Here is a 17,467-nt window from a genome sequence, read left to right on the forward strand (position 1 = left end):
CAGTCATGGACTCCTGTAGCAGGCTTCATCACTGGCCCAGACTGAGCACAGCCTATGGGTGCAGGCTAATAGAAAACTAACAAGTTATATGGAATCACTCTCATTTTTCCTGTAACTGAGGAAGCAGCTGTTTCAAGGCAGTTTGACCAGCTCCAGCAAGGCAGAGAAATGCTGTAACAGAAATCTTGGGAAAACTGCACTTGGGAAGCTTTTCTAATGTTTGAAAGCTGTAATCATAAAGCAGATCTTCATCACCCAATTATATTCCTTGTTCGGTTCCTATCAGGGACAATGCTATCTTAAAATATTTTCCAAAGAAGGCAATAACTTAGTCTTCACTTTGCCTCCTCTGCACACCCAGGGATGTTTCAATATGAAATTCTTTAACACGCTGATTTCTCCAGAAGGTTTAGGAAACATCTGCAACCTTCAAGAAAAATAGGCCTTTTTGCATAAGCAGTGAAGCAAAGCCTAACATGAATTGCCATCTGGGGACATGACCAACCTTTAGTGAAGTGGAGGTCAGATTAGCAGGAGCTTTTTTGCAGTTCATTATAAAAATCAATGCAAGAGAGACAGGAAGCTGAACTGCACAACTCTCCTTTTTCTGCCCAACCTCTCTGTATCACTCTACCCCAACAGAAGCTACACTGGGGGGCACCTGAATCTCTACAGCTCCACCAAAAGCAGAGCTGACATGTTAAACCCAAGAGCAGAATGCCCACAGAGGATGCATCAGCTGTTAACCCTGTAAGAGCTGACAGGATTGCATTCAGGCTGGCACACCTCAGGCAAGAGCAAAAACATTTTAAAAGAGCAGCAGATTTCCTGACCTGTAATGTACTGGTGAAAATATCAACATCTGTAGAAATAAGAACTGCAGTTAGCAGTTAGATGTACTCTGTCTGCACAAGCAGTAAAATGTAGCTCTAATGGGAGGCACATGCTCTTGGCCTGCTCTGTGGTGCACAGGCAGCTGTGCACAGCTTAAGCAGACACAGCTGCAGGCTGAGAAACCCTCACCTACCACCTCACAGCTGCTGGGTGGGAAGGGGATAGGAACTGGAGCTAACAGAGAAGTCAGGTGTATGGAGAAAAGATTTATAAAGATAAGATAAGGAGAAAAATGTAAGAGAAAAAAGGGAAGAACCACAATGTGAACCAGTAAGTCAGATGGAAATTACTCCAATGTGATAATGAGGTAGGAGGTTCCTGCCTTGCAAACCATTCAATGGAGCTTTGAATGGAGCTGTCCTATGATTGGCAAAAAAGAAAGGAAGAAGCAGGAAAAAGCATGTGAACATGCAGCATTCAGTGCTTCTTTGCCAAACACACATTTTGGATGAGGAAAGGATTTTTTTGAAAGGCTTTTAAGTTATTAAGTACAACATTAATCTAGAGCTCTATTAAATCAGCACTCTCCAGTATTTGCATGACCAGTCTCATGCTAACCCAGTGCTGAATAAATTGCAAGCATCTGTCAATTTCTGATGTTGATTAGATTAGACATTGCCCTCAGAATTGTCAGGATAGAGACTCCATTTCTTGGGGCTTTGTTCTGTGGTTTTATTCCATTTCATTATATTATTACTGATGCCCCTGTTTTCTCAGGGCCAAACCAATTTTATTCCTCTTGGTTTACTAGCATTTCTCAGTTATCCTTTTTCATGCAACCCCAGAGCACGGCAAGATTACACAGCATGAGAACTAGTGGTGCAATTCCCACCCATTTTATTTCTCTCTTTCTCACACTCACACATACTTCTCACAGGATATATCTGCTCCTCCTGACAGATATAGCTCAAGGGAGGGAAAGACACTTTGAATAAAAATACCTATATATAGAGAAAGGCTTTGTCCTTGTATCTCCAAGGTCTTATTTAGCTAGGATTCAGGAAAAAGCATTCCACTGGATAAGAGGAGCACTCCTACCCAGCTCTGGTTGCTATTGGAAAGAGAATGGGTTAACCAGAGCTCTTGTCTTTGACTAGCTGACACCCTGTATTTCATACATACAACACTGCAAGGTCTGTTGCTTCCTTTGCAAAGGTTTAGCCAGAGTTCCAAAAGCAAATATAAAAAAGACATATAGATTAAATCTACTTTAATATGACTACTGGTTGAATTAGAGAAAGTACCAAAGATAGGCACGAGGATAAGAATATGGAAGGTAAAAAAATCGGGATATAAAATTCCTTGGCTGAGTAAACATGGTGCCAGTATGATTCTCGTTAAGACCCCTGCTCAGAACTTCACTGCTGGCACTTTTGACCCCTTGTTTTGCTTGCTCTTAGCTTCTCTTAGACACTGTTATCCAGGCTTCCTCCTTTGGTGAGGTTACCAGTTCATATTTTGCTTCCATGACTTGTCCTTTCACTGGGTGGAGATGCAGTTTCCTTACCAGGACACTCAGCAGAACTGTGGCCACCATATAGGCAAACCTGAGAGAAGAATCAGGAGAAAAAAAAATTAAAACCTTGCTCTGATGTCAATTTGCCAAAGGACAACAGCTTGGACAGTTGTCCTAGAAGTAACACCAAGATGCTGGAAGCACCTTCTCTCCTATCTGCCACAGAGACTGACTAAGACTTCCTTCTCTATGCTCACCTCAACTCTGGGCACTCCTGGCTTCCTGAGAAACCCAGCAAGGAGAGGTTTTTCATGGCTAGTTCCTCACTGAATCTGTCTGGGTCAAACCTATAAAAGATTAAACACATTAGGGTTTTCTGAGCAGGCAGAGCATCCTTTCCCCACAAACATGCACACACACACACAAGTAAAAAACTGGAAATGAAATGGAGAATCTCATTAATTTGTTCTCTCTGGATCATTCTTCACAAATGTATGAAGGCAACTGCATTCCATCAATGTTCCCAGCTGGTCAGCTGTGTCCCATCTTGGTCAAAATGCTGACAAACTGAGGTAGTATGAGACAGGGCTGGAATTAATGTGCAGTACACAGCTGAGCTGATGCTGTTACCTGCCCTCTATTCCTCTCCAGGGCACATGCAATCTCATTTGTCTCTCTCCCGCTCTCTCTGCCCCTCTGAGTCCCTTCCTTTTTCACTTCCAAAAATATTTCCCTTTTCTCCTTGCCCCTCACCCTTCTCTTCAAGCAGCTGGTGTGTGTATGTGTATGTGCTGGGGGAGGGAAGCCAGTGACTCATACAAGTGAGAAAAGTGGTTTCCAGCTTTAGGATATTAGAGGCTGGGAGAAAATAATTATCCAGGGCTGGCGTGAGTTAAAACAAGGGAAACTAATAAAATAACATTCCATTTAAATATTAACCCCCCTCCAAACATAAAATTGGATGGACAGAAGACTGTTCTTTTAAACCTTTCTGCTAAATACTTCAAGCCTTCATTTCCCTGCTTAAACATCCAAGCATCCAAGCTTCTAACAAGGTGAAAGGGTATGTGAGTGCTGATACTTAGGAAAAAGAGCATCAAAATTACATCTCCCCTGAATTAAAATGAAAATTACAAGTTTTGTAATAGGAGAGAAAATGCAGCTGCCTAACAAAAAAGCAGGAAGGGCAAACAGTGGTTTTGTACGGTAGGTGGGTGAAAGGATCACACAGAGCTGGTCTCCTACTTCTATCATGGAAATCTTCATCTACCTCAAGCTAAACCTCAACCCCAGCCTTCCTGAAACAAACACACAATGTTCATAGCAGTCCTCACTGTTGGTACCATGGGGCTTCAGCAAACCTGAACACAGTTGTGACCTACCTTGGGAGGCAATCCCTGACAAGATGCTCATAAACTGGTGCATCACTGCCTGACCCCTTTCTAAAGGGTGCAATTGCAGGAGAGGACAAGTGCTGTTGTAAAGGCTCTATTCTTTCTTCTAAATCTCAGCTGTCTGTTCTCTCTGTTCAGAATAACTGACCCACATTTCTTGAAGCCCAAGTGAAGTAAATCAGATACAGGTTATATATTTGCCACCTGGAGGCCACAGGAAGCTACAACGATTTTTTTCTTTAATCTCCAAAATACTGGCCTAGATCCACTTCAGTTTTCACAGACAGACCAGAATATCAAGGTAGCATTTCCCTTCACCCTAAAAACCCACAACTTCAGACTGACATTTCTTCCCTTGCATCGTTTCATGATGACAAGCAGTGATTCCAAAGCCATTCAAGTCACTGTTTCATAGAAAACCTTTAACAGAAGTCACCAGCATTAGCTAGGGAAGCTCTGTATATATGCACAAGAAAGTTTTTATTAAACCCTAACACATACATGCACACACACAGACTGGAACATCAGAAGAACCTGACTTTAATTGTTCTAAACCCATGTCCATGGAGACAAACAAACCCAGACCTTCATAAACTGATTTTCTTATAGACTCTCTTTCATCTCCAGAATCTGCTTAAGGCAGGCCCTGCAGCACAGAAGGCTGTGCTGTAAGATCTAATTTAACCAAGCAAAGGAATTAGTTGCAATTAAAGTCGATTATACATACTTGTATGGTGATGGCCAAGATGAACTATCCTGCAGCATCACACCAAGAGCATAAAGCACAAGTGTCTGCAAAGAGAATTAAACACGTCACTGCAGAAGGAAATGCACAATTAGACAGCTCTTGACAGCTCTTCTGGATGAAGATTGTTCTGTAGACTACTTATATTTAGGTGGATTAAAAAGAAAATTATGCAGTATTCACCTACAGATTTTCATAATCCATGCCCAGATTAGGCATTAGGATTTTAATTTCTAAGAATCATGCTGCAATTGGAGGTGGTTACAAAGGATGTGACTCCATTTTTCTACACTTGCTGAGATGTAGCTATGGATTATTTTACTCTCTGGAAGGGAAGGTGGTATGATGAGTGATATGATGAAGCCTGAATAATTTTATGCATAGTCCATAGGCCCCTTCAAAAGCTTACTCATCCCTGGTGGACCCAGAAGCAGAAGCAAATCTGCTCAGCAAGAGAACATGAATTTGGTAAAGCCTCTCCCACAGAGGAACTGCAGGCAAACTTTGAGCTGAACTGTACTTTCAGATGACAGAGCACCTGCTCAGGGTCAACTCCATCAGAAGAAATGGTCTTCCTGCCTCTGCCCTGGTCTGGAAGAAGAGGTAACAGGACATTCCCCTAGAGGAAAGGAGAGTGGCCTGGTGCTCCCAGCACTGCCCTACCTCTTTGGGGACGGTATGTTGGTCGACTCTGCCCTCCAGCTCCTGCAGCTGTGCAGCAATGGGAGTGAGCTTGGCTGTCCGCACTGTCTCACACAGCACCTGCCGACAGTACCTGCAACCAGCAGCCCTTGGTTAGTGCCATTCTCAGAGAGAAGTTTGCCACATCCTTGTGGCAGCAAGCAGAGTGGAGTCAACTGCTCTATTTAGAGGCACTTCTTTTTTTTTCTGGCAAGGAGTTCCAACATCTTTGCAAAAGCATTAAATCTCATTAACAGCTTTCACAGAAGGTTATCAGAATCCCTCTTCTTTCAGATTTTAAACCAAACTAAATATGCTAAAATACATAAACACACCAGCCCTTTTCCTGTACCTCTCACTCATAAAGAGCAGCAAGAAAACCACACACTCGATATTCCCTTACTGAAACCCTAACACTAGTCCAAATGCACCTGGTTGCACCAACAAAACAAATGCAGAAAACATAAAGCCACACTGTTGACCAGTCATCATTACTTGCAGCCCTTTGAAAAGAAGAGTGGTCTGTGCTTTCTCTTTAAGTATCTCTATATTCAACTACGAAAATGACTGATTACTTCTACTGCTTCTGGAAAACTAGGACAGAAACTAAACAAGACAGTGAGCAAAAATTTTTGCCTGGCAACCAGGGCACTGATTCTGTGCTTTTCCTCTGCTGATGAACCTAAAGGGTTTCCTACAGACATCCTCAAGTGAACACCTTGGTCCTTGTGTCTGGTGTGCCAGCAGATTCTCTCTGCATTGCAAGTCATCCTGTGGTTTGATCACTTCCAGAAAGAAAAAAAAGGGAGTGAGTAGCTTTAGGATGCCTTCTCCTGGCCTAGTGCAGGCTTGGCATCAGACTCCACAGGAAATTTCCTGTCTCCACCATATGACACAGCCTTCCTCTGCATTCCCTCTACAGGACCCACCTGAGCTGCCCAATTTTCTCATGTGTAATTGGTCCCTTCCCCAGAACACGGTCCATCTCCTTGTAGAGATTCTGCTGAACATCTTCTGAGGTTGTCAGGAAATAGACTGCCCAGGTACACACTGAGGAAGGAATCAAGAAAGACTGGACCCAGAAAATTCAATAATTTACAAATAGCATTCAGTTTTCTTATTTCCTGTATTTTCAGCATTACTTTTTGGCCTAAAAAAGAAGGTGACCTCTGTTCACAGCAGGCTGTGCTGATTTTGTATTCAATGGTAAGAAGAGAGGCTGAATTCCTGTGTAACAAGAGGCCCTGCAAGCTAAAATTCTCTTTCTGATGCTATGAGGAGCTTAGGGAGCTGTGTAGGACACTAAAGCACACAGGCCTACAGCTCTGGCAAAGGAACTACACAGCCCAACAAACCCTGGGGAATCAGGGCTACTACACCAACCATGCAAATGAAAGACTGGTTTGTTCAAAGCTTTGGAAAATTCTCTTATTTAGAGGTCTTCCCTTGCACATCTAAGCAAGTGCTCCAGCCAGCCAATGCCTAGGGCTCCTGAAGGGAGCTCTCTGCAGATGTTGGCAAGCACTTGTCCCCCTACATCTACTTTTTGAAGTACTTGAGATTATCTTCACTAGTGAGAAAAAAAACCTTGCATAAGAAATAAGTGTGTAGGATGCAGTTTCCCTAAAGCTACAAGGAAATGTTTCTAGCTCTCAAAAATGTCTATTCATGAGAACTATCTGGAATCTTGGACTTGATGATCCTTGTGTGTCCCTTCCAACTCAGAACATTTTGTGATTCCCTGAATCCATGTGATTCAAGCCCCTTAAAATTGCAGTCTTCCTGGAGTACCTGGAGAGGATATTCTCTGCAGAGAGTATTACCGTAGTTATCTGATTTACTTCCTACATTCTTTAACACCTAGATGCATCCTGGAGGTTTTCTTCGAAGTCCCAGCCCCACTGGCTGAGGTACAACACCAGATAATCACCCCTTTATCATAAGGTATTTTACACAACTTCAGTTTGTATTTTTATTTGTTTGGAAGTTTTAACAGTCTTTGCATAAACCCTAGAGTAGCTTCTCTGAAAGTCCTCCATACATGGAAAACACCTATCCTCCAGAAATTCAAAGCACTCAGACAGATGCTAGCACTCTTAACTGTCTTCTTATATGCCTGAACCTATTTTGCAACATGATCTTTGTGGCTTATTTATTTTGGTGTTTTTTCATCAAATTTAGCATCAGTTATCTGGTGTTAAGAATGGAGGCAAAAAGCAATGGGGAGAAATTCTAAGGTTCACCATAAGACTGGAAAGGCTGTCAAACACAGCTTAGGTTCAGCTCACTAACTATGAGGTTGTGCCAACAGTCTGATGTAAAAATTAGCTTCTTCTATATGTCTGTAGCTCAGGAAAAAGAATGATTAATACAATTTTTTATTAGCCATGACTAAGTCTCATGACATCACACAGCTTTTGGCAGCTGAGTGTAAGGATGGGAAGTTACATACAGTTACTGTACTTACAGTTAGCAGTCATTACACATCCTGCCAAAGAGAAAATCATTGTATCTTCCAGAATCTGGAAAAGAAAATCTACTTCAAAGAATGAAGTTCATAAGACTGTAAAGAGAAAAAAGATGTGGCACACTCTCCACTCAAGCACATTAAATCCCCTTAGTGCAGAGAGCAGGAAATACATCAAGAAGACCTAAACTGAACTCTCTAGAACTTCCACTTGAGTTGCACGAGACATGCTTAATATTAACATACTTCTGGTTTATAAAAATAGCTATGAAGCAATGGCAAGGAAATCTTCCAAAGTCGAATGCAATCAAACATGGCAGGAGTCGAAAAAATGAACTAGAAGCCCTGCTTTGGGAAAGAATCTAAGCTAAGATGCAAAAACTTATATTAATCAAAGGCTACAATATAATGAATTGCCCATCTGGCAAAACTCCATTACTGTGTAAGGAGGTAACAGCTGTACAGACCTGCTGGTCACTCAGGCTCCCCTGCAGCAAGGTGTCTATAAAGACATGCCTGTTGAATGATCTGCCTCGGCGCTCCTTTGTTACCTTCCTTATGATGGATTCCATCTCCACCAGAGCTTTGGAAGAAAAAACAAATGTTTATTTTAAAACCTGGTCATCCTGGTGCTGCAGAGAAGCAAATCCATCTCCCCAAGCAGATTTTCAGACCAGCTGTCCCTGCTGGGCTCACTTACAGAAGCAGCCTCTGTTACATGTTACTGTCAGTTTGGAAGGCAGTATCCCAAATTTAGCTGAAAATGCAGGAGCCAAATAACACAGGTTGCCTATAAAAAGCCATCCTTAGAGGTATAAGCAAGATGTACTCTGTGAGCTGAAATCACATAAGGGAAAGACAAATAACGCTGTACAACCATCAGAGAATGTATTTCATCAGCCCCCATGAAAACATGTATGAGCCATGTAACTCTGGTTACCTGATCTGCAGAGTTACAATTATTACAGCATCAGGATTGAGGGAGCCCCTTTGGCCAAGCTTCTACAGGCACAGTGCAAGAGGATGACTCTGTGCTAAAGAAAGAGTCTGCAAAGACAGACAGAGGAATGGGGGAAGTGTGGGAGGGTTCTGGCACAGAGTCCACATATTTGAAGATATGTGAGTGCCTAACTCCGGGGGACTGCTGTGGGAACCAGGGGGAGTTGGGACCTAAACCCCATTGCCTGTCTGGTTTAAATTACCTAATCAGGACTATCCAAGAAACACGGAGCTGAATTTGGGTCTGAAACTCTATTTATGAAGGCCCAGTTCAGTTCCTTTATCTTAGAATACCTTCCTTCCTTCCTCCTCTCTGTGTAGGAAGGCCAGCAAGACTCAAACACCAAGGCTTACTGTCTGGAGTTTATGAAATTGTGTCCTCATGCATCATCATACAACTCAGGAAGAGAGTGACCACAGGAGGAACCCATTTAAATTGGGGCAGAAGTTGTCCTCAGGCTCTGAAACCCACAGACCCAGGAGTATAAAGAAAGAAACACTGGGTTTGGAGGATTTACAAGCAAAACTTTAGTTCCAGATACAATCTACTTTAATTTAGCATCTTATCTATCAATACTGAAATGGTTTAATCATTAAGAACAAAAAAGGTAAGACAGCCTAAAATTAAAATAATTTATGTAAAATATATGAGAAACAGAAGTGCCACAATAACAGACCTGAAAATCATGTTATCTTGTAAGAGCACATCAGAGGCTATCTGATGGTGTATGCAACAAAGCAGCACCTCTGTACTGGTGTCCTCCAGCCTGTGAGTGACTGTCTGGCAGTACGGGCCCCAGATGGTGCATCATTTGAATGCCCATACAGGCCAAATCCAGGAGCTCCATCTGTCCCCATCTAGCACAGCTGCTCCAAGAGAGGTCAAAAATGGACACTAGGGAACAGAACAGGAAGGGAGGAAGCACACCCTGACTCTTCCCCTCTATCACTCTCCAGACTGGACAGACCCCAGAACTAGACCTGGAACTAGAGTTCTAGTCCTACAACTTCTCACATAAAGGCAGCTTGCCACTCAACTCCAAAGCAACTAATGTCAGAGTAAGTACAATGCACCTAGTAGCTTATGGTATGATGAGCAACTCTGAAGAAAAGCCAAGATAACTGGGCACATGTGGGCTTTCACGTGCTAGCTAACTCCTAAGTTTTTATCAGAGTGGGAGGAAAACTGTAATTTTGGGAGAAACCTACCGTCTTCATAGTGCTTCTTCCTAGTCATGTTTTTGTCAAGAGACCCATCCAAAAAACCTTTTCCAATCTCTGACCAGATCTGGAAGAAGGACAGAGAGAACAGCACCATCACTCACCATAGGCTAAGACTGCTGGGACTATTCTATTCTTCCCTACTCAGGAAAAAGAAAACACCAAATAAAATTAAGACTTCTTGTCAATATGGAATGGTCTTCTCTTTAGGACACCACATCCCATTTCAGACATAACTATGTCTGTGATAGCTGGAATTAAGCTGAAATGAAACAACTGTAATTACAACTACAGGGAAAAATGTATGGGAATCTTACAAGGAAGATGGAACTGTTTCTTTCCCATCCCATGACCAACATATTTAACATCCCCACATGTGCATACAGCTTGAGATGTCCTCAGATTTTCCTTTCTCCACAATGCCACAGAGCCTTCAGAATATCTTTGAAAAGGAGAAGTTCCACTGGCAGTCCCAACAGAGTTTAACTGACTTAGATACCAAAGACCTCCCACTGACCATGCCACTGGATCCGGGTTCCTGATTCTCATGGATCCTTTAGAAACATCTTAGACTAATGACAGCAGGATCAGCAGTAGGATCTTTTTAACAGTTTCAGCTTGGGACAAGTACAAGCTCTGTGGTTTTGGTTTGGAAAATTTTAACAGGAGATTTCCTGGCTCCTTGGGACACTTACTGCATCATGGTGCCTGCGGAATCGGATGACTTCCCGGTCATCTTCAAAGCTGCTGCCCATAGCTGTCTGTGTGACAGACTTCATGGCAAAGCCCAGCATGTGCTGGCAGAGGGGCACATGCTGTGCCTCAGGGAGAGACAGCCATTTGGCCAGCAGCTCTTCTGACAGCTTGAGAGGGAATGAACCATTAGTTAGCAGTAACACCAGCAGTCTATTTACCAAACACATCCTGGATACATTCCCACCTACTTCCTAAGGCAGACCGCACTTTCATGGCTATGGAATAATGCTAAATTCTTTCCAGGTTTCTTTCCATTGTAAAATAGTAACATTTTAGCTTCCAATCTTCTGCTTCTTTTAAGGTTCTCCCCCAACAAGGCAACCCTACCCTCCTCTCTGAAACCCTTTAATACAGACAGCTCCAGAATAGGAAAACAGATCACATTCTGTCTGCTGGACTAAATCCACATCACCCCTCTGTGGCCCCAAAAGCTGGTTCCTTGCTCCTGTTCTGGGAAACAGACCTGGAATCCAGGTGTTCCAGTATCTTTAAGTGCATCTAGTACCTTGGTATAAAAATTAAGCAAGCTCAGCCCTTCCCACAACCCACTGGAGCTAAGAGAACGCAAATACTCCCACCCTGAAAGGCAGAGGCTGTTTGCTATCTCAGATGCTTATAGCTCCAGCACTAATTTGAGTGCAGGTCCTTTATCCTAGTGACCACTCTCACTAAACCTTCCCCTGTGAGCCACAGAGGGCTTCTCTGCTGTACAAAGACAGTTACCTTCTGGATGAGAGCAAAGTTACTTTGCAAGGACTTGGTCACACCGTTCTCATACAGTTTTCTTCTCATGTGGCTCTCTCCTGTATCCCCATTCAGGCTGGACTGGTACCTCAAGAGGGATTTCAGCATTGTCTCAAACGGATCCACTGAAAGCAAATAGAAGAAACACCATTCAAAAGTCACACTACACAGGGCTGATGAAAACAGCAGCCTCTTTAATCAGGTACTGCTACTTCTGGGCAGCAAGCAAGCTGTGGCTCCTTCACCTGTAACAGTCTCTTTGGAGTGTCAAGTTTCTCTTGCTCAGTGTGGGCTGGTACCTCGTGAAGTCCTTTCTCTCAGGCTGACTGCCACCCTGTGATCAGCTCCCCCTACAGAGATTGCCTGCTGGCTCTAGCAAGTAACTTTTTAGTAATGATGCCTTCAGAGCTTGCTCCCCATTTGACAGTTCCCAGCTGGTTCTGCCATTGACGTGGTGACAAGAGTGTGGCAAGGTCCTTGCCCTTGTCCTCCAGCCTGACCTGCAGTCTCTTCAAGCACATTCCCCTTCACATCTGGTGTGCCCTTCTGCCCTGAATGTGGCTATGCACTCAAGACATACCAGCTCACATGATGGACTTAGCCAGGGGCTCCTCTCAGCACTCCTTCCCTTGCACCACAGACCCAGTAACCCTTGCTTGACACCCTACTGCTCCTGCATGATTTCTCTTGTGTGCACTCAGTTCCTGCTGAGGTGCTCTTCCCAAACTAGCACCTACCTGTCTGCCACAGCTGCCTCCTGCACAGAAGCTCTGAAGCTCCTACAGAAAACCACTCCCCACTAAACTACAGAAAGCTTTCTACTGCTAATCACCTTCTTTCCATCTTCAATTCTTCCACACAGACCCTTGCATCAGTGCACAAGCTAGACAAAGCCACATAACTTCCCTATCTGTGACTCATTTCACTGAGATTTTAAACTCTGAATTTCACTACCAAGGACCTCTACTTAATAAATTTGCTGAAGGATATTAGGTGTCAATGCAAAACTGTGTAATACAGCATGGCATATGTTTTTGCTTTTCTGTAAACCTTTTAGCATGTCTTGTGGAACTGGCAGAGTCTTTAAGAAACTATTTAGAAGCAGCAATCAGGGTTATCAAGAAGGATATTGTCACTGTTTATCACAGTCTGTTATTTCTCCCAGATGGAGACTGAAACCTCTGAGGCATCAGAAAACATCAAGGCTGGGCCATACACATATGACTTTACCAGCTGTGGATTTATCCAGGATTCCCCACAGAGACTGGGGCCTCATTACACTACCAGGCAAACTTAGAAAACTCCCACCTGCAGAGGACTTACTAACTAAAGACATAAAAGAGCTAACGAGGCCAGAGGCATGAATATGGTAATCTTTCCCAAATGTTTTTCTCTCACATTTTTTCCCTCCCAATGTTTTTAAGCTCTGCATCTCACCCTCTTTCCCACTTTGAATGACAAGGAGCAGGAGCATGTGTCTTTTGGCAGAGCAGATGGTACCTGCAGCTCTCCACGTGGTGCAGACTGTTATGTGCCTCTAGCTGCTGCTGATAATTCCTCCTCCAAGGTACTTTGTATGGAGCTGCTATTCATGCCACAGATCCCTGCTGACTGGCACTGGCACAGCCAGGCACAATATTGGGTAGCCAGGAAGACACATGGCAGGTGGTAAAGCCCACACAGAAAATCCAGCAAGCAGAGGCATCTAGAGAGGCTGGAGGATGCTTAGAAGCAACACCTGCTGAAACTGCTAAGTTTTCCTGCTGCACATGAAAGAAATCTGCTGGATTAGCCATGGGCTCTGGGTTTTTTCTCCCAATGTCCCAAGACTAAACTGGCAATCCCACACCACTGATGCAGTGCTGTGCACTCAGGGCTGCAGAGCCCAGGCTGCCCTTTTGCTGAGGGCTGGCTCTGCCTCCTGCTGCTTGGGAAGGGGCTATTTCTGCACAGCTGTGGGAGGCTAGTGACTCCACAAGGCACCAACTGCCTCTGGAGAGAGCTCTGCTCTGCCAGCACTTGCTCAGACTTCCTCCTTTGTCCTTGTCTTGAAAACATCTCCAGGGTTACATTTTCAGCCCTCTTAATAACACATATCAAAATTTCAGCTGCTCTTTTCACTTATGTGGCAATCTCCCCATCCCAAAAACCTCAGAGTGCTGTCCTGGACACCACTGCAAGTAAATACAGAGAAAAGATCTAACTAAAATCAAGCAGAACTGAACATCAGAGATAGAAAGGACCTCTGACCTGCACAGTAAAAGGCTCACAGAACAGCAATGAAATCCTGTTCAGACAGGTCAGGACCCATAGCTCCATCTCCAGCATTTAGTATGCTTAAGGTTCATTGCCCCAATCCAAAATGCATCATCAACTCAGGTGAGTTTTCCAAGTTGGTCTCTGTACTCTCTGCTCCTGGCAATCCTGCATCAGTCCACCCTCTTCACATCCACATCATCTGCAGGCCTGAACTTCTTCCTCAGAGCCACTCAGGGGAATCACCAGTACCAGCTGCAAAGTTTTACTTCCTTTGAATTCTCCTTGCAAATTAATCTCAACCAAGCTTTAAGAGGCCATGAAAACATACCAATTTCAAACACTGCTTGAAGCCTAAGGAAAAAGAGTCTCCTGGCACTGAAAATGTTTGTAACTATGAATCCAATTAGTCTAGATTCAAGGCTTTGATGAGAAATCCATTATCTGCACCTCTCTCAGTCTCCAAGAAGTTTGGCTATACCTGGGACACACATAGGAGGTGAGAGAAACCTTTGTATGATACCTGGAGCCAAACCCTGTATCTCAGCCTTGGAAACCAAATGTCAGGTATCCATGAATATGGATGGTGGCCTCAGGCACCCCAGATGTCTGAGGAAGACTAACATGGCATGGGTTTTCAAGGAGGGCTGAAGAGTCAGGAGCTGGATACAATGCAGTCCACTGTGGGCTGTCTCCTGACCCACAGCACTGTGTGCACAGAAGAGATAGGGGCATGACCACATCTCCAACAAAACTTCAAGCTGCCCAGAGCCAGTTTGTGGCTGAGACCTACTACAACCCCTACTCCCACTCACCAAGAAAGTGTACAGGAAGAGCTTTGCTACAGCTACTCAATTACTACTGATTATACCTCAACACTTCAGGAAATACAGCCTATAAGATTCCTCAACACTTAATAAAGTTTGAGAACTTCTGGCAAGCATCAGTACTAAAAGGAAAGCAGTGACACAACTAATATTGCTGCTCTTCCATCTCTGAGACTGTAAGAACCCTCCTTCTCAGATTTGTTGGCTTTATGAGGATCTTCTCAAAAGCTCTTTCTTCAGCTGGGCTGAACACACCTTCCCTGGCCTCTCCTGCACGACAGGCTCCCCACTTCTCTGACAGCATTGGCAGCCTTTATTCACACTTGCTTTATTCATAATCATGCCTGAGTACAGAGGTCAGAGCCACACACAGGACTCCGGGTCTGACTCATGCTCATTTTGTGAAAAGTCTTCTCTTTACAGAAAATCCATGACTCAATGTGTCCTTTTTTTTCCACGGCCATATCATCCCACAGGCAATTCACGCAGCCCGTTTTTTCTCCTCCAGTTCCTGTTTCTGCTATCCCAGCCCTCAGGGATATCCATCTCACTGTGCTGCCCTTTGCCAACAAAGGGCTCCAGAATAATGCCACCAGGGTAGGACACTAACATAAGAAGGAGTATTTCATGTCCCCAACACTGCAAGACAATCCAGTCTTGATCCCCCTTTCAAGTACCACTATTTATCAGCATTCAACCAAATTCTGAACTGAATCCCTGACATAAACACAGTTTTATCACTTTCCTTGTCTAAAAAACTAATTATCAAAGTGCAACATCCATTTCCTATTTATCCCATATCCTTAAAAAAATATGTTTAGGCCTTGGCATAGCAGGATATTAGGATAGTCTGTAGCTGCCTGGGTCACCTAATTTCCTGTACTGAAGTCCAGGTACTGTATTTCTCTTTCTCTGATATGCAGATCCTCCCAAATTCAGAACATTTTTGAGAACTTGCATGTGCAGGAGCCTGTCACCACTCCTCTGAGCTCTGAGAAAGTGACTGCTTAATTTCCCCCAAACACACTTGAGAGCATTCAGATCTTTCAGGGTGGTTTTCCACCTTCTGGAGTGTCATCATCATCCACTGTGTTTTGCTGATCCTTGTTAACTCCCACTCCTTTCCCAGATTGTCACCATTTCTTTTTTTGATTCTGTCAGGCAACTGTACATGAAGCTTACCCCTCATGACCCCAGCATAAAGTGAGCTGAGATATCTGCCTGTGCCTAAAGACAGCCTACAGGATCAGGTCAGAGGTGTGCACCTAGCACCTCAGTCAACCTTGAAAGATAACTGGGAAAGCAAGAGATTAAATCCAAACATCAGCTGAGTTAACTTATTGAGTGTGATAACCTTAGAAGCAAAATGCCCACCTAAGAGGCTTAGGCCATAAATTAACATATTCTGTCATGACTAAGACCATCAACTCAGCTACCAGCACCACCAACCATTTCCAAGACTGCAAGATCACTAAACGTTTTCACCACAAAATTCCACACACCAAAAGAAACATGAAAGGAAAGAACTTCTCCTAATAACAGTTCAAAAAACCTCCTTGTTGAACCATAAAAGGCTGTTATCATAAACTAGATCTGTTTTCAGACTTAATTTAGCAAAGTTTACTCACCTAAACTGCATTTCAAACTGCTATTAAAATGTATGCCAAGCAGCTAGAGGATGTTAATGTTGCTCTATGAACTGACTAATGAGCAGGATGCTTTCCCTGAATGTTTGCCTGTAGAGAGATGGTAAAAGACACAAGTGTACCCATTTCTTGATGGCCACTGGACAGCAGTAACCCTTGGTCACAGATACTCAAGTCCAGTAAACAAGACCAAAGTCATAACTGAACCACCATGTCAGCTACAAAGTCTCATTTTCTTTCCATGTAGAATGAAACCCCAACTTCCTTTGGCACCCTTTCTTTGATGCCCAGGGAGGCCAGATCAAATGGACTCAAAGACAAAGTAAGACACTTACACAACCGGTTGGGGTTAACATGTTGTTTCAGGAGATCAATGGAGCCGAGGCTGACAACAAGACGTCTTCCAAACCAGAAGGAGACCAGTGGCCCATATTTCTCATGAAGGTTCACAAGAAACTCATGCAAACTGCTGCTGACAATGATATCTGGCAGGTTGCCATCCCTGAGAAACACAGAGGATATCTGGTCATTAACAGCATCCTCTGCCAATGCTGAACTGAATGAATGTGGAGACAGAAACCACTTACTTTTCATCAGTTGGAGCTAGCCCAGGGATACCTGATGCTTGCCTAGATGCCTAGAGTAAAAGGAAATGCATCAGTCTACGTGAGCTTCAGATTTTATACAGGTCCCACAGCTTTCCAGCAGGAGAGGTGAATTTTCCACACCAATACTACTACACTACTTACAAACATGAAACAGAAGCTGGATATGCTACATCTGCTGGCTTTAAACCTGCTAAGCCGATAAACCTCAAGTGTGTGCCTGGTGCCACTGGCTAACCCAGGATTACTCATCTGGTTAGATGAAAGATGTCTGCGTAAAGATTTAAAGGGTCACGTTTGCAATGTAGGATCACACACAGATTTGTCCCGGAGGCCTGCAAAACTGCAAGGCGAGCAGATCGCGCCTCTGGCAAGCGGGACTCGCTCCCGGACACGCACAGCAGGAGGAGTGCCGGGGCTGCGCTGCCCGGAACGCCCTGCCCGGCAGCTTCTCTGCAGGCCGCTGCCACGTCCCGCCCGGGCCCGGGGCACGGACCGGCCCGGGGCACGCCCGACAGCAGGGGGACGGGCCGGGGCTGCTCGGCCCCGCGGCCGCTCGCCCTCAGCCCCGCTGCAGCGGGAGCCGGGCCGGGCCGGGCCGAGCGCCCCCCGCCCCAGCGCCGGCAGCATTACCGGGTACAGGTAGAGCACGGCTCCCACGAGGATGAGCAAGAAAGTGACGGCGAAGATGGCGAAGTCCAGCATGGTCAGGCCGGGGCGGAGGAGCGGCGGCGGCTCGGCCCCACCCCGGGGCCGCCGGCGGGGCAGGAAGGGGC

General features: G+C 44.5%; 1 protein-coding gene across 1 annotated transcript; it reads right to left on the reverse strand.

Moving 5' to 3' along the window:
• Window positions 1-2,087: 2,087 nt before the first annotated feature.
• Window positions 2,088-17,459, reverse strand: CYP20A1 (cytochrome P450 family 20 subfamily A member 1). Its single transcript, XM_079310939.1, has 13 exons — window positions 17,325-17,459; window positions 16,674-16,723; window positions 16,422-16,588; window positions 11,337-11,482; window positions 10,553-10,720; window positions 9,846-9,924; window positions 8,105-8,220; window positions 7,638-7,692; window positions 6,100-6,220; window positions 5,153-5,264; window positions 4,472-4,536; window positions 2,608-2,697; window positions 2,088-2,441 (listed from the first exon to the last, which is right to left on the reverse strand). The coding sequence occupies exons 1-13, from the start codon at window positions 17,394-17,396 to the stop codon at window positions 2,291-2,293; spliced, it is 1,392 nt and encodes a 463-aa protein (XP_079167065.1). The 5' UTR covers window positions 17,397-17,459; the 3' UTR covers window positions 2,088-2,290.
• Window positions 17,460-17,467: the final 8 nt, after the last annotated feature.

This window comes from Erithacus rubecula, assembly GCF_903797595.1.
Source record: "Erithacus rubecula genome assembly, chromosome: 8".
Classification (NCBI taxonomy): Eukaryota; Metazoa; Chordata; class Aves; order Passeriformes; family Muscicapidae; genus Erithacus; species Erithacus rubecula.

Bases quoted from the DNA above. Each gene is read 5' to 3' on its own strand.
- CYP20A1 (XM_079310939.1), bottom strand. From the start codon at position 17,396: ATGCTGGACTTCGCCATCTTCGCCGTCACTTTCTTGCTCATCCTCGTG. The intron at 16,724-17,324 runs GTAATGCTGCCG...CTTTTACTCTAG, and splicing joins CCGTGCTCTACCTGTACCCG to GCATCTAGGCAAGCATCAGG. The intron at 9,925-10,552 runs GTAAGTGTCCCA...TCCTTCTTCCAG, and splicing joins TCCGCAGGCACCATGATGCA to ATCTGGTCAGAGATTGGAAA.